This window comes from Myotis daubentonii, chromosome 1 (genome assembly GCF_963259705.1).
Source record: "Myotis daubentonii chromosome 1, mMyoDau2.1, whole genome shotgun sequence".
Taxonomy (NCBI): domain Eukaryota; kingdom Metazoa; phylum Chordata; class Mammalia; order Chiroptera; family Vespertilionidae; genus Myotis; species Myotis daubentonii.
Window position 1 is genome coordinate 149,033,610 of NC_081840.1, and position 26,347 is coordinate 149,059,956.

Genomic DNA, 26,347 nt, shown 5'->3' on the forward strand with positions numbered 1-26,347 from the left:
GCCCCACTGTATATCTTTGTATTGATTCAACCAGGAAGGGAGAGAGAGAGAGAGAGAGAGAGAGAGAGAGAGAGAGAGAGAGAGAAATATCAATGATGAGAGAGAATTATTGATTGGCTGCCTCCTGCACACCTCCCACTGGGGATTGAGCTCGCAACATGGACATGTGTCCTTGACCAGAATCAAACCCGGGACCCTTCAGTCCACAGGCTGATGCTCTATCCCAGCCGTGGGCAAACTACGGCCCGCGGGCCGGATCCGGCCCGTTTGGCTGTTCTATCAGGCCCGCGGAGCCAAAAGAGCGGAGGGTTCTCTTGCTCTCCCCTCTGCTCCTTCACCAGCAGCAGTGTTAACATGTATTAGTTCACACAAACACTCCATCCATGCTTTTGTTCCGGCCCTCCGGTCCAGTTTAAGAACCCATTGTGGCCCTCGAGTCAAAAAGTTTGCCCACCCCTGCTCTATCCACTGAGACAAACCGGCCAGGGCAACATATTTTTATTGATTTTAGAGAGAGGAGGGAGAGGACAGAGAGATAGAAACGTCAATGATGAGAATCATTGGTCGGCTGCCTCCTGCATGCTCCCCACTGGGGATCAAGCCTGCAACCCAGGCACCTGCCCTGACCAGGAATGGAACTATGACCTCCTGATTTATAGGTTGACACTCAACCATTGAACCACACTGGCCAAGAATCCCTGCTGTCTTCTGAAAACAAACTGCAGAGCATAATTTAGTTTTTCTTTGTAATTGAGGACCAAAGCTACGAATATCTGTATATTTACAGTGATGTCCTAAAGAGCTTTCAGGTTATATACAGGGTAGGCAAAGTAGGTATACAGTTGTTCATATGGAAAATAATACAATAATTAATAAATAACAATACAAGAATAAACTCGGTGTTTTGTGTACTCACCACTGTAAACCTACTTTTGTCAACGCTGTAATAGGTACTCAGTAAATAGTGTTCCCTTCATTCAAATCCCTTCAAATACCAGGTTAGAAATTCTCAGATGGCAGAGACTTGTGGGCTGTTTGTCATATTCCCAGTGGAATATTTAGGGCTGTTCAGCTTAACTGATTACCTCAGACTGCTGTGCATTTTCAGTTCCATTTTTCCAATTTTCTTTTCTTCCTTGTATTTATTCTGCCAACTAATAGTGATTGTGGCTCTCAACGTGTCTATATAAACAGCATTTCCTTCCCCTGTCATGTGGTTTATGTTTATGTTTAATTTACTGTGGGCTAAGTGGATGACTATAGAAATTACAGTATATTTGAAATAATAATCAAATATTCTAAGTGAGAAGTTAAGAGAATGTCCTGTAAGTGCATGCACTATTATACATAGGTTGGCTATGTGTTAATTATTTGCCTAATAATCCCATCCTTTCATTTTTCTTTTAGGATCTTAGTTGTGTCATAGACCATTAAGACTTAATAGTTCAATGACATCAACATACATATAAAATTATCTTTCATCATATTATGAACAGTAGAACTCAACTTAGAATGCCGTAATGAAAAGAAAAATCAATGATTCACAAGAAACGGGGCGGGGCAGGGGAGCCACAGCTGGTTGGCTCAGTGGATAGAGGACTGAAGGGTCCCAGGTTTGATTCCAGTCAAGGGCACATGCCCAGGGTGCAGGCTTGATGCCCAGTAGAAGGTGTGTAGGGGACATGCAGGAGGCAGCCAATCAATGATTCTCCTTCCTTATTGAAGCTTCTATCTCTGTCCCTCTCCCTTCCTGTCTGAAATCAATAAAAATATATTTTACACAACAACAACAAAGAAAAGAACACAGCACGTTTGCAGGAAAAAAGAAGTCAAGAAATCCAAATACAAGGAAGTCCATAGAAATATATCTGCATGGGATCTTTGGAGACAGACTATACCTTATTTATCTTTGTATCCCTAACACCTGGCCTACCAAAAATGCAATGTGTAAATCGATCAGATAAAGGAGAAGAAAGAAGAAAATTACTTCTCCCCATTGGGAGAGGGACAACTAATAAGGACTGCCACTAAAAGATAAAAAGATGTTTGGCCAGATCACTCCTCAGAGCATACATTGTCCGAATATGCTAAGGTCGCTGGTTCCATCCAAGGTCAGGGCACATAAAAGAATCAACCAATGGCGGCCCTGGCCAGTTTGGCTCAGTGGGGAGAGCCGACTTCGGCCTGCGGACCAAGGGTCCCGGGTTCCATTCCCGTCAAGGGCACATGCCCGGTCTGAGCTCAAGCCCCACTAGGGGGCGTGCAGGAGGCGGCCGATCCACGATTCTCTCTCCTTGATGATGTTTCTCTTTCCCTTCCTCTCTGAAATCAATAAAAACATAAAAAAAGAATTAACCAATGAATGCATAAACAAGTGGAATAACAAATCAATGTTTCACCTCCTTTTCCTTTATCTCTCTCTCTCTAAAATCAATAAGTAAAAATTTTAAAAAGTCGCCAGAACCGGTTTGGCTCAGTGGATAGAGCGTCGGCCTGCGGACTCAAGGGTCCCGGGTTCGGTTCCGGTCAAGGGCATGTGCCTGGGTTGCGGGCGCATCCCCAGTGGGGGGCGTGAGGAAGGCAGCTGATCGATGTTTCTCTCTCATCGATGTTTCTGGCTCTCTGTCCCTCTCCCTTCCTCTCTGTAAAAAAAAAAAATAAAAAAAAATTTTTTTTAAAGTAATGGGGGGATGAGGACATATTTGTAATACCTTAACTAATAAAAAAAATTTTTTTTAGAAGATGGAAGATGTTCAACAAAAGTCCATTAATGTGCAGGGCCACTTCTCTCAGGGGCAGCCTATACCTAGCACAGCGCCCCCAGCGCCCCCTGCGCCCCCTGCGCCCCCAGCTCCTGGCGGCCGACTGGTGCCTAGTGAGAGGACCGCTGGCTGGCTGCGCGCAGGCCCCCTGGGTCTTGGGTTCGTAGGCCCCTCCATCGCAAAACGCGTGGCCTCCTGAGAAAGTGCCTGTCTAGTCAATACAGATGTCCGAGTTTTGACGCAAAAAAAAATTGCCCCTCAGGACTACGCATTGCACATGAATAAGAATGTTTTCCTTGGAGTGGAACACTGAAGGTCTGGTCAGGTTAGAGCGGACGCGTGAGGTGCTCGGTGAAGCAGGCACTGTGCTGGGCAGCCACATCCGGGCCCTCCTGATGCAGGGTGCCCTCCGAGCCCGGGGTCGTGGGAGAGTTTAGAAATCCGCTCCTCCTCGGTCCTCGCAACCTGTCCCCTTGTGCTCTTTTGTTTTTCTCCGCTTCCGGGTCCTCTGCTGCAACCATGCTCCGGCAGACCCTCGGGCCAAGAAGCGTCCAAGCCTGCTCTCCCTCTTGGTATTTATTGGAGCCAGAGGTACTGGGGCAGCGCTGTTTGCCGTGCGGCTGACAGTGTTCCATCCCGATGTCTGTTGGGAAAGAGTCACCCACAACCGTGGAACAAACTGGGTCCCGATGGCCGACACAAGTTCTCCTCAGTGAACGCAGAATACAGCAAACTCAGTAAAGGCCAGGACTTCTCTAAACTGCCATGAAGGTCTTCCAGAAGCCACTCACTCGCACAGTTTCCCCCCTCCAGCGGTTCTCAACCTGTGGGTCGCGACCCCTTTGGCGGTCCAACGACCCTTTCACAGGGGTCTCCTAAGACCATCCTGCCTATCAGATATTTACATGACGACTCATCACAGTAGCAACATTACAGTTATGAAGTAGCAACGAAAATGATTTTATGGTTGGGCCACAACATGAGGAACTGTATTTAAAGGGCCAGAAGGTTGAGAACCACTGCGACTTCTTGAAAGGTACGAACTCATGTTGGTGTATTGTGTCGGGGTTTACACTGTTTAATAGACTTGAAACTTGAAAAAGAAGGCTGGATGTGACTTAAAAACTAGATAATTTAAAAAAAACACAACTGCCTGAGAAAGACGTGAAGCAAGGCTGCAATAAAGCAAGAACTGGACTATGGTTTTTGAGATGGAGATGGGCGTTCCGTTGTCCAAAGCTTCCACAGCTTCTGCTACAGAGAAAATGTGTGTCCTAAGTGGGGGTGACAAACAGTGGCATGCGTGTCACAGTTTGACACTCGGAAAAATGTCCCTTCTGCACCCATGACAGGGGTTAGTGTCCAGAGAGCACTCTTTCCCGCTGAACACAGACTTGACCTCAGCATTTGCCTCAACGCAGCCTGACAACCAGAACTGACAAGGGAACCATCATATTTGGCGTTCCTGGCGCTTGAATCACCCACGTACAAACTTTCACTTTTTTTAAGTTAAAAAAAATCATTTTATTACTAAAGCTCTGCCATATATTTCTAGCAGGTGCCGATGGTCACCTGCCACGCTCGCACCAGGTTGTCTGGGTAGCCGGCAAAGAGAGTCGGCCATCGGCAGACCAGGCCAGAGAGATGCCCTGGGGTGCCTCTGCCTTGCTGCTGGCACTGATAACTGCTTGCTTCAATTCATCTACACAGATCTTGCCCTCCACAAACTTGCGCTTTTAATGGTTGGCAAAAGATTGCCGCGATGTCCTGAAGAAAAGGGCCATCGCATCCCAATATCAAAAGGAAGGAACCCATGCAGCTCAATTTTGCTATTCAAAAGCGGTGGTTCTCAAATTTTCCTGTGGATCGGAATCACCCGGGGAGCTTGCTGTTGGGTCCCAACTCCAGCGTTCAGTAGGCCTGGGTGGCACTTGAGAGTTTGCATGTCAAACGCTGAGATCCACCATTCTGAAGACACTGGACTACATTCTAAATATGTAAAACTGAAAATCCTTTGACAAGCAAAATAGTACCCGTGATTAGCATAGCTTTATGAAGGAAGATGTAAGTTAACCCACTACAGTTTGTAGTGGATAAAGCGAAGATTTTTGAGCTAAGAGACTTTGGTTTGATCTCTGGTTCTACTATTTACTACTTCATGATTTTTACTAAGAGTACTTGAAATCTACAAACCTTAGTTCCTCACTGATAAAATGGCGATAAGTAAAAATCCCAGTTATTGTGAGGACTAAGTGGCAGGGGGTGGGGGATAGGGTGGGGAGGCGGAATACACCCAAAGTGACTAGCACAATGCCTGGTACGCTGTAAGCATTCAACCCATCCTATTCCTCCTTCACTGAGAGCAGTCATGGAACATAAAGCAGTAGAGTGAAATAACATTGTCATAAAGGTTATAGGATCTGCCATGCAAAAGGTTTTCATAAACCTGCCAGAAAAAGACTATGGCTAATTAGTGGACTAGTGGAAGCAATTTAGGTGATAAAGATTGTGGGGAAGATCTGTTAAAGAATACCATCCCACTCCCTCTATGCAGAAGTCTCTCCAAAAGAGAGGGGGTTCACCTTCATTCCACATACCTCTGATTATAATGGGCTTCTCACACCAGGAGGATACATGCCAGTGGCAGAAAGCCAATTGTCTAGTTACTCCATTATGCACATAACCGTAGTCCTTAATGCAGAGCCTTTTTTCTGAACCATTTTTTCAAAGGACTGCTGAGTGTTGAAACCTGTAATTGTGTAATCTTGATGAAGCAGAGTGTGATCTTTTGCTTATTTGGGCTTAGGTTTCTGTGAAGCTGGAAAGCCTGTGGGAAAGGACTTGCCCTTTTGTGTTTATCAAGCATAATGTATTGTTGAAAATCCTCAATCTCCAAAGTGTTACCAGGAAGACAACAAGACCTCAGTTCTCTTAACAAAAAGATTTCAATCAAGAGACAAAGTGTACCCAGGCCAGCCTGGCTTAGTTGGTTGAGTGTCCTCCCATGCACCAAGAGGTTGCTAGTTCAATTCCTGGTCAGGACATATACCTGGGTTTCGGGCTCCATCTCCAGTGGAGGGCGTGCAGAAGGCAGCCAGTCGATGTTTCTCTATCATCAATTTGCTGCTGCTGCTGTTGTTAATCCCCAACAGAGGATATTTTTCCTTTGATTTTTAGGGAGAGTGGAAGAGAGAGGAAAAGACAGAGAAACAATGATGTGAGAGAAACACATTAATTGGTTGTGTTCTGCAGAGCCCTGACCAGGGCGCAGGCTGGGGAGGAGCCTGCAACCAAGGTACATACCCTTGATTGGAATCGAACCTGGGACTCTTTGGTCCCCAGGTCAATGCTCTATCCACTGAGCAAACTGGCTAGATTTAACATTGATGTTTTTATCTTCTTTTCCCTTCTTCTCTCTAAAAAATCAATAAAAAATATATTTAAAAGATAAATAAATGTGTTGTTGTTTTTTTTTTTAAAAAAGAGACAAAGTATAGAAAAGCAAGCAAGAATTTATTGACTGCAGCAAAATAAATAAGGAAGGGCATAGAAGAAGCAACAGGAGGGGCTAGGCTGGGCTGCTTTGGCTCACTGGGAAGTCAGAGAACAGGGAGCCTTGGAGACAAGTCCAGGGGGTTAGCCCAGGATGAGATGCTGCTGCCCATTATTCCCCTGGTTGCAAGTCTCAAGGGGACCCTTAGAGGTTAGGGGATAGGTGCCTTTGGGGGAAGGATAGGGTAAGGGAATGGCACTGGCATGCTCCCTGGAGGGAGAGTGGGTTGGACTGAGCTGCTGCTGTCTATTGCTCCCCTGGTTGCCAGTCTCACAGGGTTCCTTAGAGATTAGGGGATAGTGAGGGGGTGCAGGGGTGGGGGAGATGGTGGAGGAGAGGGATGAGGGCTCCCGGGAGGGAGATTGCTAGGACCTTTGTTTTCAGGGGTTTTAAAGGCTGGGTGTTTAGGAGAGGTATTAGTGGAGAATTAATAGAACATTTATCAGCTTTATGCTGATGTACCAAAAGGAGATTTATTATCTCAAGTTGTCTGTCCTTGGGTGTGGTGGGAAAATAGTACTTAATTGGATTTCTGTTATCTGTCTCCCTGAGCAGGGTGGTTTAAGCTATTTACCCTCTGGTTGGGGAAGAGAAGTGCAAACCATTTACTCTTAAGTGTCCTTGGTTTAGAGCAGCAGTTCTCAACCTGTGGGTCGCGACCTGTTTGGGGGTCGAACGACCCTTTCACACGGGTCGCCTAAGACCATTGGAAAACACATATATAATTACATATTGTTTTTGTGATTAATCACTATGCTTTAATTATGTTCAGTTTGTAACAATGAAATTGGGGGGTCACCACAACATGAGGAACTGTATTAAAGGGTCACGGCATTAGGAAGGTTGAGAACCACTGGTTTAGAGAAAAATGGGATTTACTAGGTGTTTAACTATCTGTCTTAGTTTTCCTATTTCACTTGTTCTAGAATTTTCCTAGCTTCTTACTATTCTATAACAAAAATACAAATCCAACCATTGAAATCCTTTTGCAATTCATTTGGTGTAATTTGGAGCATCGGGTATCACAAATTCATGACAACAGCTAAAGGGAAGCTTTGTATTATTATTTTTTAAAATATATTTTTATTGATTTCAGAGAGGGAAAGATAGAAACATCAATGATGAGAGAGAATACTCTCATTGATTGGCTGCCTCCTGCACACCCCCTACTGGGGATCGAAGAGGTCGCAACCTGGGCATATGCCCTTGGCTAGAATGGAACCTGGGACCTTTCAGTCCGCAGGCTGATGCTCTATCCACTGAGCCAAACTGGCTAGGGCCTTTGTATTAAGACTGGGGGGGGGGGGGGGGCTGTCTCTCAGCCTGGCCTGCACCCTCTGGAATCTGGGACCGCTGGCTCCTAACTGCTCGCTTGCCTGCCTGATCACCCCTAAGCACACCCCTGCCTGCCTCATAGCCCCTAACCACCTCTGCCCCCGCCCCCACCGCCCAGCTTCCTCCTGAGGTGGCCTGGAATGACGTCTGGAAGGTCCTTTGGCTGTCCGGTCTAATTAGCATGTTATGCTTTTACATTATACATGATCAACACTTTTTATTTTGTGTAGTCATTCAGTAAACTAGACTTTGCCACATCGCATTCTGAATTCCATGTTTCTTGGCAGTCTTATTTCTAGTACAGAATAATGGTGGACACTCCAGGTTGCAAAACTGCAAAATGCCTTAGGAGAAGCAGTCCAGGGCTTGCTTGCCAGTGCGCACGCAGGGGGTGGCCAGAGGAATTAGAAGATTTCACTAGTGTAAACAAAGCAAGCCGAGCTCTGGCTTTAGAGGGGAAGCTTCTGAACACCAACCCGAGGAGCCAACCCTTGGCAAAACCAGGAGGGAGAGAGTCTGTCTTCGAGTTTCCCTTGCTCTCTTCCCCTGCCCCTTCCCCTTCCCTAGATTTCAGTCGGTGCGGAAAGTCCTGAATTACGCTATTCATGTTGAGATTCTTGTGTTTCTCAACCCTGCACGGCTTTCGGAGGAAGGGTGGATGGGGTCAGCCCGGTCTGGGCTCCGACGTCGCCCCGCAGCTGTCGGATCGCCTGTGGGCACCGCGGCCCCGGCCAGGCCGGCGTTCCAGCCTCCGCCCCCCGCCCCCCCAAACCATGGGGCGCGCCCGAAGGCCCCCTGGGCCGAGTCCTGGGCTGCAGTGAGGCCAGGCCCGGCCGCCCCGCCTCGGGCGTGGGCTCGCCGCTCCGGCCAGCAGGGGGCGTGGCGGGGGGAGGGCGGGGCGAGGCCGGCGACACCGGGAGCCGCCGGGGTGGGAACCCCGCGGCTTGGCGCTCGGGCGGGCGGGCCAGGGTCCCGGCTCCCGCGGCGGCTCGCTCGTCTCGGCGGCGGAGCGCGGCCCCAGCCGCAGTCCCGGGCGACTCCCTCGGTGACGCCGGCACGTTCCTTCCTCTTCCTCCCGCTCCCGGCCCCGCCCTCCCTTCCCTCCGCCCACCTCCCCGCCGCGGAGCCGCCGCCGCCGCCACCGCGCCGTCATGTCGGCCCCCGCCGGGTCCCCCCAGCGCGCCGCCAGCGCCCGCATGCAGCCCAGACTTGGGGGGGCCGCTGCCTCCGGAGCCGCCGCGGGCCCGGGCCCGGCGCCGCGCCAGCAGAACGGTGAGCGGGGGTTCGGGGGAGCGCGGGGCCTAGGCCGGCGGGGCGGCCTGCGCGGCCGGGGCGGTCGCCCGGGGTGGGGCGGGCCGGGGCGGGGGGACCTCGGGGATCGCGCCTGCGGCGTGGGGGGCGGCGGGCGGCGGGGCGGAGAGGCGCCCTGCGCGGCGAGGGGGCCGCCTGGAAAGCCGGGCGGGGCTGTGTACGCAGTGTGACCCTAGGCCCGAAACCGCCGGGGGCCTGGGGGAGCCGGCGCGGGCCTCCATCCCTCCGATCCCCCCTACTCCCCCCCCCCCCGGGCGCGGGGAGTCGCCCCGAGCGACCCCTGCCCGTGAGTCCGGCGTGGGGCCTAGGCCGCGAGTGCGGGGTCTCGGGGAGACCGGGGTGGGGGAGCCTCCGAGCGGGGCACTGGGCCCTTCCCGACTCGGGGAAACTGATTTCTGCGGCCCGGCGAGCACGCCGCCTCGGAGGGAGCTGAAGTTAGCGCTCAAGTTTTGTGGACAAAGGGGTGCAAATATGCACCCCAAGTGTAACTGTAACCCTGACCCAGTTCGGCATCGAGATGTGTGGCTGCCGCCGCGGCTGCCGCTCCGGAGGTTGGGGTGCGCTCGTCGTCGTCGTGTTTGAAAGGGAACAGGTGGCAGCTGGGGGCACACGAAGGCCTGTAGATGGGGTGCGTGTCCCCCAGCCTCACTCTGAGAAACTGAGGGGCGTTCAGGGCCGGCCCTGCTGGGGGCCGGCCTCGGCCTCGGTCCAGGCAGCAGCGGCGCAGCGGGAACGCCGCTCTCAAACTCCTAGCGCCGTGGCCGGTGAGGACGCGAGGACGCGGGCGGTGCGAGCCGAGGACGCGGGCGGTGCGAGCCGAGAATGGGCATCCCCGGGGTGTCCGCTCCCTCGTCTGGAGGTTTGGGACGTTCGTGGATGCGGCCGGGGAGGGCGCGACTCCCTCTCCTGGATTTGGTAATATTTCAGAAGAGAACCCCCCAAGTGAGTGACTGGAAACTTTAGAAAGGTGTCTGTCCTGTGTTTGCAAAAGAACAACACTGCACTGGTGCTCTGCAAACGATGGTCAGGCCGACCTATTTTATCCAGGTTGTTAGTGAAAATTTACCGGGCTTTTTTACTTTTTATTTATTTATTATTTTTTAAAAATATATTTTATTGATTTTAGAGAGGGAGAGAGAGATAGAAACATCAATGATGAGAGAGAATCATTGATTGGCTGCCTCCTGCACGCCCCCTACTGGGGATGGAGCCCGCAACCCGGGCATGTGCCCTTGGCCAGAATGGAACCTGGGACCCTTCAGTCCGCAGACTGACGCTCTATCCACTGAGCCAAACCAGCTAGGGCTTTACTGGGCTTTTTAAAAATCCTCACCGAAGAACAGGCTTATTGATTTGAGAGAGAGGAACAGTGATGGTTGGCTTCCAGATGTGCCCTGATTAGGGATGTGGAGCCCTCAACTGTTTGGTGTATGGGAGTGGGAGGACATTCCAACCAACTAAGCCACACTGGCCAGTGCTTGCTGGGCTTTTTAAATCAGTTCAGCCAACATCTAATTTTTGCAACAGATGCTTTATCGTTTATCCTGGGAATTAGAGGTTGAGTTTTTTTCATAAGTCAGAAGTGATGGTTTAGCTTTAATATCTATTGGATCAGCCATACTTATTATTGCACTTTTTACCTCCCTTAGTTGTTTAATGGGTTTGAATGTAAATAGTATTGTAGGTTTTGTACTGCTCTCTGCAACATACATAAAGACATTGATGAGCATTTTTTTCTTCTTTTGAATTTACTATAAATTCTTGTTTTGTTTTTCAAACAGTTTTGTGTATGAAGGAATTGGAACACGATAATTTAAAAAGAGATCCCAGGTGTTTTAGACTAGTGTAAACCCATGTGATCCAAGGATTGTGTCTTTTCTTGATATTCTAAATATGCATTATTGTCCTAATGAACAACTTTTAAAATTATTTATATTTATTTATTTTTCAGAGAGAGTGGAAGGGAGGGGGAGAGACACAGAGAGAAACATCTGTCTGAGAGAGATATATTGATTGGTTGTCTCTAGCAAATGCCCGGACCAGGGCCAGGGATAGAGCCTGCAACCAAGGTATGTGCCCTTGACCGGAATCGCACCCTGGACCCTTCAGTCCATGGGCTGACTCTATCCACTGAGCCAAACTGGCCAGGGCATAATGAACAATATTTTTGTAGCAGATATTTACCTTAACCTTAAAATTTTTATGAATGCTCAAGGGATGCCAGAATATCAGTTGTAATTAGGATGTTAAATCTGTAAGACCAAATCAGTTCATATATAGAGAAGTCAAATATAGATGATGCTTGATTTCTGCTGTTTATAATCATTCCTTTAAGCAGATAATCAATTCATTTCAATATTTTTGCCTGTTTACCAGTTGAGTACTCAAGATGAGCCTGGTAGATAGGAAAAACTCTCTGCCTTTATTTTGGTAACATTCAACTTGGTTATGACCTTGAGGGATTTAATGGGTTCGGGTAGGAGGGCAATGTCCATGGAGAGGTTACAGCATGAACAGAAGTCTGGAAGTATGAAAGTGCAAGGCATGTTTAGGCCTGGTCAGTGTTGCTCAGTTGGTTGGAGTGTCATCCTGCACACCATAACGTGGCAGGTTCTATTTCTGGTTAGGGCACATACCCACATACCCAGGTGTGGATTCAATTCCCAGTGGGCTCTAGTAGGGGAGGCGGCTAATTGCACATTGGTTTCTCTCTCTCTCTCTCTCTCTCTCTCTCTCTCTCTCTCTCTCTCTCTCTCTCCCCCCCCCTCCCTCCCTCCTTCTCCTTCTCTCCCTCTCTCCCTTCCTCCCTCTCCCCCCTTCCTATCTCTAAAAAAATGAATAAAAAAGAAGGAAAAGAATGCAAGGCATATTTAGAAACCAAACAGTCAAGAAGTGAAAAGGGCCCTAGCTGGTTTGGCTCAGTGGATAGAGCATTAGCCTGCTCATTCCCAGGTTGATTACAGCCAAGGGCACATGCCAGGTTATGAGCTCGATTTCCAGTAGGGGGCGTGCAGGAGGCAGCCGATCAATGATTCTCTCATAGTTGATGTTTCCATCCCTCTCTCCCTCTCCCTTTCTCTGAAAGCATTAAAAATAAATTAAAAAAAAAAAAAAAAAAAGAACCAAAAAGGGCCCAGCCAGCTTGGCTCAGTGGCTGAGCAGCAACCTGGGAACCAGGTCACAGTTTGATTCCTGGTCAGGGCACATGCCCAGGTTGTGGGCTGGATCCCAGTGTGGGGCGTGCAGGAGGCAGCCGATCAATGGTTCTTTCTCATCATTGATCTTCCTTCCTTCTTTCCTTCCTTCTTTCCTTCCTTCCTTCCTTCCTTCCTTCCTTCCTTCCTTCCTTCCTTCCTTCCTTCCTCCCTCCCTCCCTCCCTCTCTCTCTCCCCCCCCTCCCTCTCTCTCTCCCTCTCCCTTCCTCTTTGAAATCAATAGAAATATATATATTTTTTAAAAAGCAAAAAGGGTGCTGGGTGGTAGGGAAAACCCAAGGCATTGGAATTGAAAAGAATACTTTAAAAGGGCCAGGTTGCAGAAAGACCTTAGATGTCGTGCTAAGGAATTTAGAAGTTAAGATAATGAACTAGGGTCAGTTTTAGGTTGTAGTTAATTGTGGAAGAAAGTTTAAGCAGAGAAATAACGAGATCAAATCTGTTTTGGTTTTGTTTGCTAGTCTTAGAAAAAAAGTAGTTTTTGCTACATAGTATTGGCATCTATCAATTACGATTAAGCAGTCATTTGTGTTTGTGATTTATTCTTTGCCCTATATAAACTAGTTTGCCTTTTAATATATCTCTGTGGAATTCCAGATATGGTGAAAAACAAATAGGTCCGAAGTATGAGTATGAAGCATCATAGAAAACAATTGTAAAACTGGAATGTTACCTAGAGAGCACTTCACAAGTTATCCGACTTTAAAACATCGATCAGTTGCCTCCCATACCTGCAACTGACTGGAATTAAACCTGCCACCTTTTGGTGTAAGGGAAGACGCTCCAACCAACTGAGCCACCCAGCTAGGGCTTTCTATGAATTCTTAGTTTCCTTTTAGAACTTTGACATTGAGATTTCATTATAACTTGTTTTCCAGGTTTAACTGTTAACATGCTTTTCCCATTTAAAGATAAAAGTTGACTTCTTTGAATCTATGAAATATTTCTCTTAAACTTTCTTTCTTAGAGTTGTATTTCTATACTTTAGTTCTTTAATTGAGCAAAATATGGGTCTTTAGAATTATTTGTCTTTCCATATGAAGTATTAGTTGAATATTTTTTCAATGTTTACTGTGCATTTTGAGATCCCTTCAAAAGCTGGGGTCCTCAAACAAGGGATGATTGAGTGACATAATATCCTGGTAATGATATCCTGGTGTAACGCCAACATTTTTCCCGATTGAATTGATAGAGGTCTTTTAAAACAATTTTTTTTTTGGGTAGTAGGACATCCAGATTTAACAATAAATCACGCTGATTTTTTGTTTGTTTGTAAACTATAAACTTTTTTTTTTATTGTTGAAAGTATTACATAGGTCCTATTTTTTTTCCCCCATTAACCTATTCCAGCCCGCTCCCATCCTCTCTCCCCCACCACCGCTGTTTTATTCTATGTTAGGAAGCAAGTGGTGCTCATTTCCAAATGAAAATGTGTTTTCTTCCCTCTATATGCCTTTTCCAAGAATGATACTGGCAGTTTTATCATTTTAATTGTCAATAATGAAAGAAACATGAGATAATAATGGGAATTGTTCGAATTCATTATGGAACATATAAGTAAGCATCCCATTCACTTTGTAACACTATCTGTTCAGTTATAGGACACCCTTCAACTTTGAGAGCACATGCAAAATTTAAAATGATATAAATCTGCCTAGTGTGTCTGAAGTCAGTTCCTTTTGATCAGAGAGGCATCTGTGTCTCAGGTTTCTAGTCTTCCTTCACAGCTCCGGAGAGCATTGGGTCCTTCCTTAAAGATATTGCCATGATTGTGTAACTATCTGGATATATAATTTCCTTCTAAGTTTAATTTTTTTTTTTTGTCTATTGCTATACGTATTTGCAGTGTCTTTTCATTTCCACTTCACCTCTTCCCTCTCAGGTTTCTGAGATTATATCTGTAATAATTTTTGTAAACCATATTCATTGCTATTGATCCCAGTATTTCAGCTAGCTGATCTTTCTAATCTATAATAATAAAAGTGTAATATTCTAATTGACCAGATGACCTTCCAGATGAAGGGGGGAGGCTAAGGGGGGGTGACGTGGTGAGGCAGAGGCAGCTGCAGCGGGGGTTGGGGAGGAGGGCCAAGCCCTTGGATGAATTTCATGCATCGGGCCTCTAGTTCATCTATAAACCCTGAAGTGTTAGATCCTAAAAGCATTGAAATAGAACAGATTTTGAGTCAGTCTTCAAGGGCCTTTCCTAGAAATGAGAGTATCTTCACAGTCATGACTGCTGTGTTAGGGCAAGTCACCCTATATTCAGCCCTGGGGAAGCTATTTGTTTCCAGTAGGCTAAGCACACTCAGGATTGTCAGCAAGTGTGGGCTAGTGAAAAGGTTGTAGGCTTTGATTCAGCCCAGAGAAATTAAAGTACCTGGTGCTTAGCAAAATGAGGTGCTTGGCAAATTAGAGTCCCTTAATTCATTTTCCTTCAGAGCACTAGGGTATAAATTCTTCCCATGGCAGAAACTGTGAGTTTTCCTCATCATATTCCCAGTAGCAGCATACAATAGGCAGTCAATTGAGCAAGTGTACTTGGCTTCATATTTATTATTGCTTTTGAAGACTGGCCACGGAAAGGATTATGTAGGGCCACCTCTCCCTACTCCTTTTTTGTATTTAAGACTTAGTCACTATTTTAGTTTTTTTGTTATTTTCTTAACACTGTCCAGCCCTGCTTCCCTCCCACTAATTCACTCCTGGGAGGTTTTCTTTATATATATATATAAATTATTGATTTTTTACAGAGAAGAAGGGAGAGAGATAGAGAGTTAGAAATATCGATGAGAGAGAAACATCGATCAGCTGTGCCCGCAACCCAGGTACATGCCCTTGACCGGAATCGAACCTGGGACCTTTCAGTCCGCAGGCCTACGCTCTATCCACTGAGCCAAACCGGTTTCGGCCTGGGAGGTTTTCTTTAATAGGCCATCTACCTCAGCTCGCGGGCTTACTGGAAGGGGGTTGGATCAGTTTCAAGTTTTTAAAAATTGTGTGCCAAACGCTGCTGATATTAGGAACTGAGCAAAAGCAGAATGAAGCAGGGAGGAGAGAGGAAGTAGTAAAAGGCCTTGCCTAGCCAGTGGCCAAGTCGTAACTCGCTTGTTTTTTGTAGCATGTCTGAGAAATAGGCATTGTGAAATGGGCTTTGGAACCTGCAGTGCTTGGCTTCTTCACTACTTACCAACTACTTGAATTTGTATGAATGAGTGAGCTTTCATGCCCCTCATTTGTCTGTAAAATGACAATAGCAATACTTCACAGTATTGTTATGAGAATTATATAAAGTTATATATAGAAAAGCAAGTAGTATTATCCCTGGCATATAGTTATTGTAGGAAAAACTATATAAAATGCAGTGTGAGATTTTATCCAAATGGTTGCACAGGTATGTGTGTAGGCTCTGTCTGCCAACAGTGAGTGGGACAGTTACTTTGTAAATATTAGCCTTTCATCGGAAAGAATTGGGACTCCCCATTTTTAAATCCCTAGGGTTTCTAATTGCAGGTTTCTTGTGTGTGTGTGTGTGTGTGTGTGTGTGTGTGTGTGTGTGTGAATGCATCTTTTTTATGTTTGTAAAAAAAATCTGTGCTTTAGCAATATATTATTGATACTTTATTGGCAGGGGTATTATATTTCAAAATATTCAATAATCAGTACTACCTGTACTGACTACTGAATGAATACCAGCCCTTACTCTAGAGCAGGATTCTGTCAGCTTGTAATATGCCAAGCATTAGTCCTTTGGTTCCTGCATCATTAGGAAGTTATAGGGGTCTGGGGCAAGGGGCCATCATGGAGCATAACAGAGAAGCAGGATCAGTCACGGCCTACTGTTTACCAACTGGTTCAGAAGTATTTAATATTTTGCCAAGGATTATTGTTAAAATGCATACCAGCTAAATATTGACCTACTTCTTGGTAGTTCATGATGAATAAATTACATTCTTAGACCTGATTCTACTTCTCCAAATATAGAGTAGAGTTTGTACTTTGCTGACCTTGATATTCTTTTGAAGATAATGAAAACCCTTAATCTGACTTTTTAAAAAAAGTATTGAAATTTGATTTAGGAAAAATGTAATGAAACAGGTATTCTTGATATTTAAAATGTTGCATCTTGCCCTAACCAGTTTGGCTCAGTGGATAGAGCGTCGGCCTGCAGACTGAAAAGGTCCCAGGTTTAATTCCGGTCAAGGGCATGTACCTTGGTTGCGCGCACATCCCCAGTAGGAGATGTGCAGGAGGCAGCTGATCGATGCTTCTCTCTCATCAATGTTTCTAACTCTCTATCCCTCTCCCTTCCACTCTGTAAAAAACCAATAAAATATATTAAAAATAAAATGTTGCATCTCTGTAACGTGGTGGGAGTTAGGAAGCTCATTTATTTAAAGAAAGCCTATGATTAATTGTTGTGCTAGTACAGTGCCTAGATGGTCCATAAAATACTTTCTTTGTAAATTTTGGTATTCATTTCAGGTTTTCTTAAAGCAGGAATAGAGTTCATTTTCCTTTGGTAGAAATAGAGTCTTTGGAAGATTATGTTACTGAGGTAGATATAACTTTAGGTAGATCTTATGATGATTTAGTCTCACCAAGGAGGACATCGTGCTTATAGGAAATCAGAGGTTAGTTTCTAGCTGGTATATAGTGATATCAGTTAGGCTGACCAGCCAAGCAGCTCCATTGAAAAGGTATATAGACTACTTGTTAAAAAGTTTTTGTTTACTTCTCAAGTCAGATTGGTACCAGTGAGTAGATGCATTTGAATAATCTATTTCCCCTTTTTATACAGACATTACCTCACTTGAAGCTACGAATTTAAAATTCTTTCAGCAATTGTATATATCATGACTTTCTGTTTTTTCAGAGATTCATTTGTTGATGCTTTTTTGTGAGACACTGTTGGACTGTTATGATGCAATGATTAAATTACTTCATTGATTCTAAGACTTTTTCACACTTTTACCTCTGAAATTGTGGTGCATCATAGAATTGATGCAATTTTAAAGTTGCATCTTTCACTGATATGAAGTCATAATTTAGTTTTTTTTAATCTTAAAAAAAATTATTACAGTTGTTCCTCTTTTTTCCCCCCCTCCACTCGATTCCCACCCCCCATCCTTACCACCCCCACTGTCCTCATCCATAGGTGTACGATTTTTGTCCAGTCTCTTCCCGCACCCTCACACCCCTCCCCCCCCGAGAATTGTCAGTCCACTCCCTTTCTATGCCCCTGATTCTATTATATTCACCAGTTTATTCTGTTCATCAGATTTTTTATTCACTTGATTTTTAGATTCACTTGTTGATAGATATGTATTTGTTGTTCATAATTTTTATCTTTACCTTTTTCTTCTTCTTCCTCTTCTTAAAGAATACCTTTCAGCATTTCATATAATACTGGTTATGGAGGGTCTCACTAAATATCTCGGCGGTTTCTAGAAAATTCTTGAAAAACCTTATAACTGTGGTTTTCAACTCTATACCCAGTAGTTTGCTTTCGTCCATTTCTGTCATTTGTGACCTGTTTCTTTTTCTCCGCATTTTGGCTGCTTCCCTGTGTTGATAGAGTGGCTTTGTGTGCTAGGTGTCCTATAGGGCCCAGTGGCTCAGCCTTCCTAATTACCTGAGGCCAGTTGGCTGTGAGGACCAGTTGTGTCTACAATGGGAGAACTTCTGTTCTGGAGGCACCCTTATGGGGCAGGACTTGCTTCTGAGTCTGCCCCCTGAGTGTGTCTCTTATGGATGTGAAGAGTTGTAATCTGGATGGGCTCACTCTGACCACTGGGTACACTGGCTCTTTGATCTCCAAGGAGGTGCAAAGTCAGCCACTGCCTGAGGCCACCCAGCAGGAGTTACAGAGAGATCTACAAATTCCTCCTTTTTTTTTTTTTTTAAGTATTTTATTGATTTTTTACAGAGAGGAAGGGAGAGGGATAGAGAGTTAGAAACATCGATGAGAGAGAAACATCGATCAGCTGCCTCCTGCACACCTCCTACTGGGGATGTGCCCGCAACTAAGGTACACGCTCCTGACCGGAATCAAACCTGGGACCTTTCAGTCCACAGGCTGACGCTCTATCCACTGAGCCAAACCAGTTAGGGCCGGATTCCTCCTCTTTGTTTGGGGTTTGGAGGTGTCAAGATGAGGCGCAGCTGGGAAGCAATGCAGGCTTCTGAGGAGCCTTAGGCCTTCTTTTGGAAGCTCTGGGGTTCTCTGACCCAGCTGCAGCTTGACAGGTATTTAGGCAGAGAAAGGCCAGGCCATTCATATGCAAAAGTCTCTGCAGAGAGTTTGATTGGGCTTGTGAATTGGGTGGGGCGGGGTCTCAGGGAATCACTGGGCGGTGCAAACAGCAATGATTGCCCATTGGCCCTGCCCCAGATAGGTCCCTTAGTCTCTGTGTCCCGTGGCCCCGTGCAGGAACAATGAATGCTGCAAGCACCTCTGCGAGAAAGCCGCCCTCACATTCCGGCCCAATGCCAGACAGTCCAGTTTCTCTCTGTATGAGTCTGAGTCCCCAGATTCTTGCCTGGAACTGGAGTTCAGAGCAATCGGGAGCTTGTATCTCCCTCCCGATTGAAAAAGACAACAGCTTGAAAAAGACAGCAGCGTACCCAGCTGCCAGCCCTTTCGTACACGCCTCCCTACCTCCACACTTCCATACCTCTGCACCTCCTACCGGACTCAGTGCACTTTTCTCTTTCCTCTAGTTGTAGAATTTCCACTCAGCCTGCCTTCCTGTGGTTCTGGATGATGTCCGTTTTGTCTTTTAGTTGTAGTTTTGAAGTGGTTGTGCGAGGCAGCAATTTCAGGTTTTTACCTATGCCGCCATCTTGGTTCCCCTCCCATAATTTAGTTTTGACCTGCCATTGACCGTGGTGTGGTAGATTGAATAATTCCTCCCTCACCTATGTCCCCATTCTAATCTCTGAAACCTTTGCAGCTTTGATTTAGAGCTGGGAGATTATCCTGAATCTGGTGGGCCTGATAAAATCACAACAGTCCTTATCAGAGGGAAACCAGAGGAGTCAGCCAGCCTGCAGAGAAAGTAATGCGACCACAGGAACAGAGGTTGGAGTGAATTTCTTTGAAGACAGGGCCATAAGCTCAGGAATGCAGGTGGCTACTAGAAGCTGAAAAAGGCAAGGAAATGGGTTCTCTCCTCAGAGCCTTAAAAGAAACCAGCTCTGCTCATGATACCTTGACCTTAGCCCAGTGAAACCAATTTTGGCATTCTGACCTCCAGGACTGTAATAGAATAAATTTATGTTGTTTTAAGTCCTTACATTTGTGGTAATTTGTCACAATAGCAGCTGGAAACTAATATACTTGGTAAGATTTTTTTTTTCAAGTGGCAGTATCAAAACACCTTAGATATAAAAGAGTAGATATTTTTTCTTTGCTTTCGTTTCGTTTTTTTTTTATACTTGAAGAGAGTAAACGCCAAGTTAAAAAAAACACAGACTTTTATATTAAGGTATAAATAACTACATAATGGAAGCTCTTAAAGTTTTGTGGTTTTTTTTCTGTTTTAAGTTTTATATATAGTCCTTATTGATACATTGTGATGAGGTAAATGCCTGGTGTCAAATTATTTGATGATTATTTATTAGGCTTCTTTTTCAAAATATAATAATGGTTCCCGTGAGCTAGGCATTCTGCTGAGCCTTAGGGACAGGATAGAACTGAGAGCAAATGACCCAAGTTTTTCACTTCCTGAGTTTACATCCAGTTTTTTCCCCCCCTATTCCTGGATCTAATTCAGGCTGTCATATTGCATTTAGTTGTCATGGCTTCTTAATCTCCTCTGGTCTATGACAGTTTCTTAGTCTTTTTTGTTTTTTAGGACCTGACAGTACTTACTAGTTAGTTACTTTGTCGACAGTCCCTCACTTTGGGCTTGCTGATCCTTTTTTATGATGACATTGGGGTTATGAATTTTTAGGAAGAATACCACAGAGATGAAGTGTCCTCCTTATCACATCATATCAACTTGTTTTATTATTATGTTAGCCAAGGGTGCTTGACCAGGGCGATGTCCTAGTTAACTTGGGTGGCTATGATGAAATACCATAAATTGGGTGGCCTACACCATAGACATTTTTGGAGACTGGAAGTCCAAGGTCAGGATGCCAACATGGTTGGGTTCTGGTGAGGACCTTCTTCCTGTCTTGCAGATGATCGCTTTCTCTCTGTGTGTGCTCATAATTGCTTTTCCTTGGTTCATACTTGTGAGGGAAATAGATCCCTTCTTCTTTTATAAGGCTGCTAAGTCCATCTTGAGGATCCTACCCTTATGACCTGACTTAAACCTTATTACTCCTCCAAAGGCTCTACCTCTTAATACCAGCAAACGGGAAATTGAGCTTTAAAAAAAGATTTTGAGGTGACTCATTCAGGCCATAGTAGGGACTGCCATCCAAGTTCCCCCACTGTAGAGTTACTATTTTTTTTCTCTTTCCTGTTGTATTTGTTAGGGCAAACTCACTTAACTCCATTCTGCATTTAACAGAAAAGGAATTAAACTCCACTTCCTAGAGTGGAGTGTATCAAATAATTTGTGGACATATGTTAAAATCACCACAGTTATTAATAAATATTCTTGGGGAGAAACTTTGAAGTTACTATCTTGTTTGTCTTTAAATATTTTCCCACTAATTTTACTATTTTTTCAGTGGCTCCTGTCTATAGTAATTTTTTTTTAAAATATATTTTATTGACTTTTCACAGAGAGGAGGGAGAAGGATAGAGAGTTAGAAACATAGATGAGAGAGAAACATCGATCAGCTGCCTCCTGCACACCCCCTACTGGGGATGTGCCTGCAACCAAGGTACATGCCCTTGGCCGGAACCGAACCTGGGACCCCTCAGTCCACAGGCTGACGCTCTATCCACTGAGCCAAACCGGCTAGGGCCTATAGTAATTATTAATGCGGAATTCTAATGGTGATTTTTCTTTTCCTCATTCTTTCTACATTTATTATTTGTGATGTCTCTGTAAGGGAGATTTGTCCCTATTCTTCATTATAAAATCTATTCATTCATTTATATTATCATGGACTCATGGATATTTATTTTAGTCTTTGGATTATAACTCAATACTATCATTATTTATGTTGTTACTCAATTGTTACATCTCTGACCATCGGGAACTTTATCAGGTTGGCTTCTGTGTAATTTTGCCTCCATTCTTTTGGTTTTTGAGCACTTCTTTACTTTCTGGCACTAAAAGATTCTCCATCTTACACATGCCCTACATTAGCACTAAAATTAGGTCTTTGTCCAAGGAGTCCTACTTCCTTTTGTTGGAGAATGATATTTAGAAACCAAGAACTGTGCCCTGGATGTGCTTATTGCTTGGGGTGTCCTGCTTCTATGCTTTCTCAGCAGACAGCTAGGAGATAAATGTGTATATTTGTGTGTGTGTGTGTGTGTGTGTGTGTGTATACTAACTCACATATGTAAACATATTTTTAATTATATGTCTTCTACATGTATGTATTTTACTTAAATATCTTTCAAGTAGGTTATCATACTGATTTATCACAGTCTGCAGTCCATCCTAGATTTTCTTGAAAACCTGATTGCTAAAAATTTGCAAGTAAAAATTTGCATTTATTCTTTGTAGTGTAAATAGGTCTATGGGTTTTGGCAAATGCATTCAACAAATATCTACTACTACAGTACCATGTAGAGCAGTTTCAGCACCATAAAAAAGTCCTTATCTAATGCCCTTATAGTCATCCACCCTCTTCTCCACCAACCCTAGCAACTATTGCTCTGTTTTCCATCCCTGTCATTCTACCTTTCCCAGAATGCTATATAAATGGAACCACAAAATATGTAGTCTTTTGGGTCTGCTTTTTTTTTACTTAGCTACATTTATCCATGCATGAATCAATTGTCTGTTCCCTTTTATAGCTATGTAGTATTTTATTGTATGTATTTATAGGGTTACTTATCTGTTTCTCTGTTGTTGAATATTTTGGTTGTTTGCAGTTTTTTGTGTGATTGTGAATAAAGCTTCTGTAAACATTCATATAATGTTTTTGTGTGTATGTGTGTGTGTGAATACAAATTTTCATACTTTAAATATGTAGGAGTGCAGGGTCAAATAGTAAGTGTATGTTTAACTTTACAAAAAACTGCCAAACTATTTTCCAAGGTGCCTGTGCTATTTTGCATTCCCTCTAACAATGAATGAAAGTTCTTTTGCACCACATTGTTGCCAGTATTTATTATTAATAAATATTCTTGGGGAGAAAGTTTGAAGTTACTATCCTGTTTGTCTTTAAATATTTTCCCACTAATTTTATTATTTTTTTCAGTGGCTTCTGTCTATAGTAATTATCAATGTGGAATTCTAATGGAGATATTTCTTTTCCTCATTCTTTCTTTTATTATTGTTTGCGATTTCTCTTTAAGGAAGATTTGTCCCTTTTCTTCCATTGTAAAATCTATTCAATCATTTATAGTATTATGGACTCATGGATATTTATTTTAGTCTTTGGATTATAACCCAATATTTTTTATTTTAATCATTCTAATGGGTGTGTAGATGTATCTCACTGTGGTTTTAATTTGCATTTCCTTCATAACAGGTTTATTTGCAACTTATATATCTTCCTTAGTGGTGATTTTTTTTTTTTTTCCCCTTAGTGGTGATCTGTTCAGATCTCTCAACAATTTGTGGTTGAGTGAGTTGTCTGTTTTCTTACTTCCTTTATTGGATATGTGATTTGCAGGAATTTTCTCCTAGACTGTGGCATATTCTTTTAAAAATATATGTGTTTTTATTGATTTCAGAGAGAAAGGGAGAGGGAGAGAGAGATAGGAACATCAGTGATGGCCTGGCTGATGTGGCTCAATGGTTGAGCATCAACCTATGAACCAGGAGGTCACTGTTCGATTCCTGGTCAGGGCACATGCCCAGGTTGTGGGCTGGATCCCCAGTGTGGGACATGCAGGAGGCAGACAATCAATGATTCTCTCGCATTGATGTTTCTATCTCTCTCTCCCCCTCTCCCTTCCTCTCTAAAACCAATAAAAATATATTTTCAAAAAAGAAAAGAAACATCACGGATGAGAGAGAATCATTAATTGGCCGCCTCCTGCGCACCCTCCCAATGGAGATCGAGTCCACAACCCAGGCATGTGCCCAGACAAAGAATTGAACTGAGACCTGGTTCATAGGTGGACGCTCAACCACTGAGCCATTCCATAGCTTATCTTTTAATTCTCCTAGTGCTTCTCACAGAGCAAAGGTTTTTAATTTGATAAAGTTCACTTCTCAGTATTTTCTGTAACTGACCATGTTTTTAGTGTCATAGGTAAGAACTTATTGCCAAACCTGTATTTACCCAGATATTCTAGAAGTTTTACATTAAGATCTATGATTCATTTTTACTTAATTTTTTTGTTTAAGGTCTGAGGTATATGTTGAGGTTTATTTTTTTGTATATGGGTTATTTTAGCACCATTTATTGAAAAGACAATCTTTCCTCCATTGAATTGCCTTTGCACCTTTGTCAAAAATAATTTGGCTGTTTTTGTGGGTCTATTTTTAGACACGCTTGATTAGTGTGTGTTTTGTTTTAGTACCTTCACCTTTTCATAGAAATTTTAGAATCAGTTTGTTGATATATATTTTTATTGGGCTGTCATTGAATCTAAAGATTAAAATCAAGTCTTCCAGTCCACAAATCTACTGTTTCATTTCATTTAGTTAAATCTTGATTTCTTTTATCAGAGTTTTATGGTTTTCTGCGTATAGACCCTTCACATATTTCATTAGGTTTATAGTTTAACTACTACTTTTTTGTATGCCATTATAATAGTATTACTTGCTTAATTTTAAATCCCATTTGCTCATTATTGGTTTTAGGAAGTGAACTTGACTTATGTATATTGACCTTGTATCTTGTGACTTCGTTAGCTTACTTTTAGTCTCTGCCATTTCTTTTGTAGATTCTTTGGAATTTACTATACAGTCATTTAATTCTGTAAATGAAGACAATTTGTTTCTTCCTTCCTAATCTGTATGCCATTTATTTCTTTTTCTTGCCTGACTGAAGTAGCTAGTACATCTTGAACGTTGTTGAATAGGAGTGGTGAATTTGGTTTTCTTCTTTAGTCTGTTCATAATGGTGAATTGTGTTGAATATATTTTCAAATGTTGAGACTGGAATAAACACAATTTGGTCATGATGTATTTTACTTTTTACATATTGCTAGATTCTACTTGCTAATATTTTCTTCATATGATAATAGTATTTCATGAAGAAGCTTACAGCTAAGTTGAACAAGTGCTTTATCTCAAGATAATCTCTAAACTTTAGTATGTGATAGAGTTGCCTTATATTTATCACAACATTTTTATCACAGAGAATATGAAAAATGATCTATATTCCAGGGTTGAGATTTAATATAATTAATAATTTTTACTGCTTTATTTATGGTATTCTTATGTGAAACTGGCTTTTTTTTTTTTTTTTTTTTTTTTTTTTAAGCTATGAGTAGTGTCACTGCTTCCATTTCTGCCATAGGGCTAGCATGTTACCCATCATTGCTTTTATACCATTAGTACAAATGTCAACACAGTGAAAAAGTCAAATACAATTTGGCACTATTAAAAAAGGTGTTTAGCCCTAACCAGTTTGGCTCAGTGGATAGAGCATCAGCCTGCGGACTCAAGGGTCCCAGGTTCGAGACCGGTCAAGGGCATGTACCTTGGTTGCGGGCACATCCCCAGTAGGAGGTGTGCAGGAGGCAGCTGATGTTTCTTTCTCTTCGATGTTTCTAACTCTATCCCTCTCCCTTCTTCTCTGTAAAAAAATCAATAAAATATATTTTTTTAAAAAAAAGGTGTTTAATAGTTTTTACCTACAGATCTCCCAAGAGTTTTTGGTAATGCCAAGGTTCTATATAATACACTTTGAGAATTGCTGTTCAATATCCTTACTGTATTAGTTTCCTATGGCTGTTGCAAAAAATGACCACAACCATGGTGGCTTAAAGCAACAGTAATTTATTCTCTCCCAGTTCTGGAGACTAGGAGCCTGAAATTAAGGTGTTGGCAGGGCCACACTTTCTCTGTAGACTCTAGGGGAGAATCTGTTCCTTGTCTGCTTCATCTTCACATTGTCTTCTATGTGTCTTATAAGGATACATGTGATTGCATTTAGGGCCCGTTCAGATAATTCAGGAGAAGCTCCTCCTCTCAAGACCCTTCACTTACGTTCTTTCTCATATAAAGTAATGCTCACTCTTTTTCATATAAAATCATTTTTATGAGTTTTAGGGATTGGGAAGTAGAGATTATCTTTTGGGAGGCCACTGTTTAACCCTTCTGACTACATGTATGTTAGAGTGTTTCTTATTGTCCCACTGGCCTCTTAAGTTTTATTTTTCTTCAGTCATTTTCTTTCTGTTTTCTTAAGTGGATCATTTTATTGATCAATCTTCAGCTCATTGATTCTTTCTCTGACATGCTGTTGAGGCCCTCTAACATTTATTACAGTTTCCATTTTTAAAATAGTTTTCATTTCTCTGTTGATACTATCTGTTCATTTACTGTCTTTTTTTCAATTCTTTGAACATGTGTTTTTTCCCCTTTTTTGAACATATTATAATAGCTACTTTGAAGCATTTGAGTGTTAAATTCAACTTCTGGGCCCACTCTGATTCTGTAGTTCAGTGATGGCGAACCTTTTGAGCTCGGCGTATCAGCATTTTGAAAAACCCTAACTTAACTCTCTGGTGCTGTGTCACATATAGAAATTTTTTGATATTTGCAACCATAGTAAAACAAAGACTTATATTTTTGATATTTTATATATTTAAATGCCATTTAACAAAGAAAAATCAACCAAAAAAATGAGTTTGCCTGTCACCTCTGACACACGTGTCATAGGTTCGCCATCACTGCTCTAGTCTGTTCTTTTCTTTTCTTTCTCCTTCCTTCCTTCCTTCCTTCCTTCCTTCCTTCCTTCCTTCCTTCCTTCCTTCCTTCCTTCCTTCCTTCCTTCCTTCCTTTCCTCCTTCCCTCCCTCCTTCCCTCCCTCTCTTTCTTTCTTTCTTTCTTTCTTTCTTTCTTTCTTTCTTTCTTTCTTTCTTTCTTTCTTTCTCTCTCTCTCTCTCTCTCTCTCTCTCTCTCTCT

General features: G+C 43.3%; 1 protein-coding gene across 12 annotated transcripts in view; it reads left to right on the plus strand.

Annotated features, from left to right (window-relative positions):
• Window positions 1-8,590: 8,590 nt before the first annotated feature.
• Window positions 8,591-26,347, plus strand: part of SEC24B (SEC24 homolog B, COPII coat complex component) — a 91,551-nt gene continuing 73,794 nt past the window's right edge. For 7 of the 12 annotated variants that reach the window (XM_059662098.1, XM_059662108.1, XM_059662124.1 and 4 more), the window contains exon 1: window positions 8,593-8,922. In XM_059662098.1, coding sequence (XP_059518081.1) covers window positions 8,802-8,922 — 121 coding nt within the window. In that variant the 5' untranslated portion in view covers window positions 8,593-8,801. Of the gene's footprint in view, window positions 8,923-26,347 lie in introns of all 12 variants that reach the window. The other 5 variants (XM_059662152.1, XM_059662156.1, XM_059662172.1 and 2 more) reach the window with 3 other exon arrangements.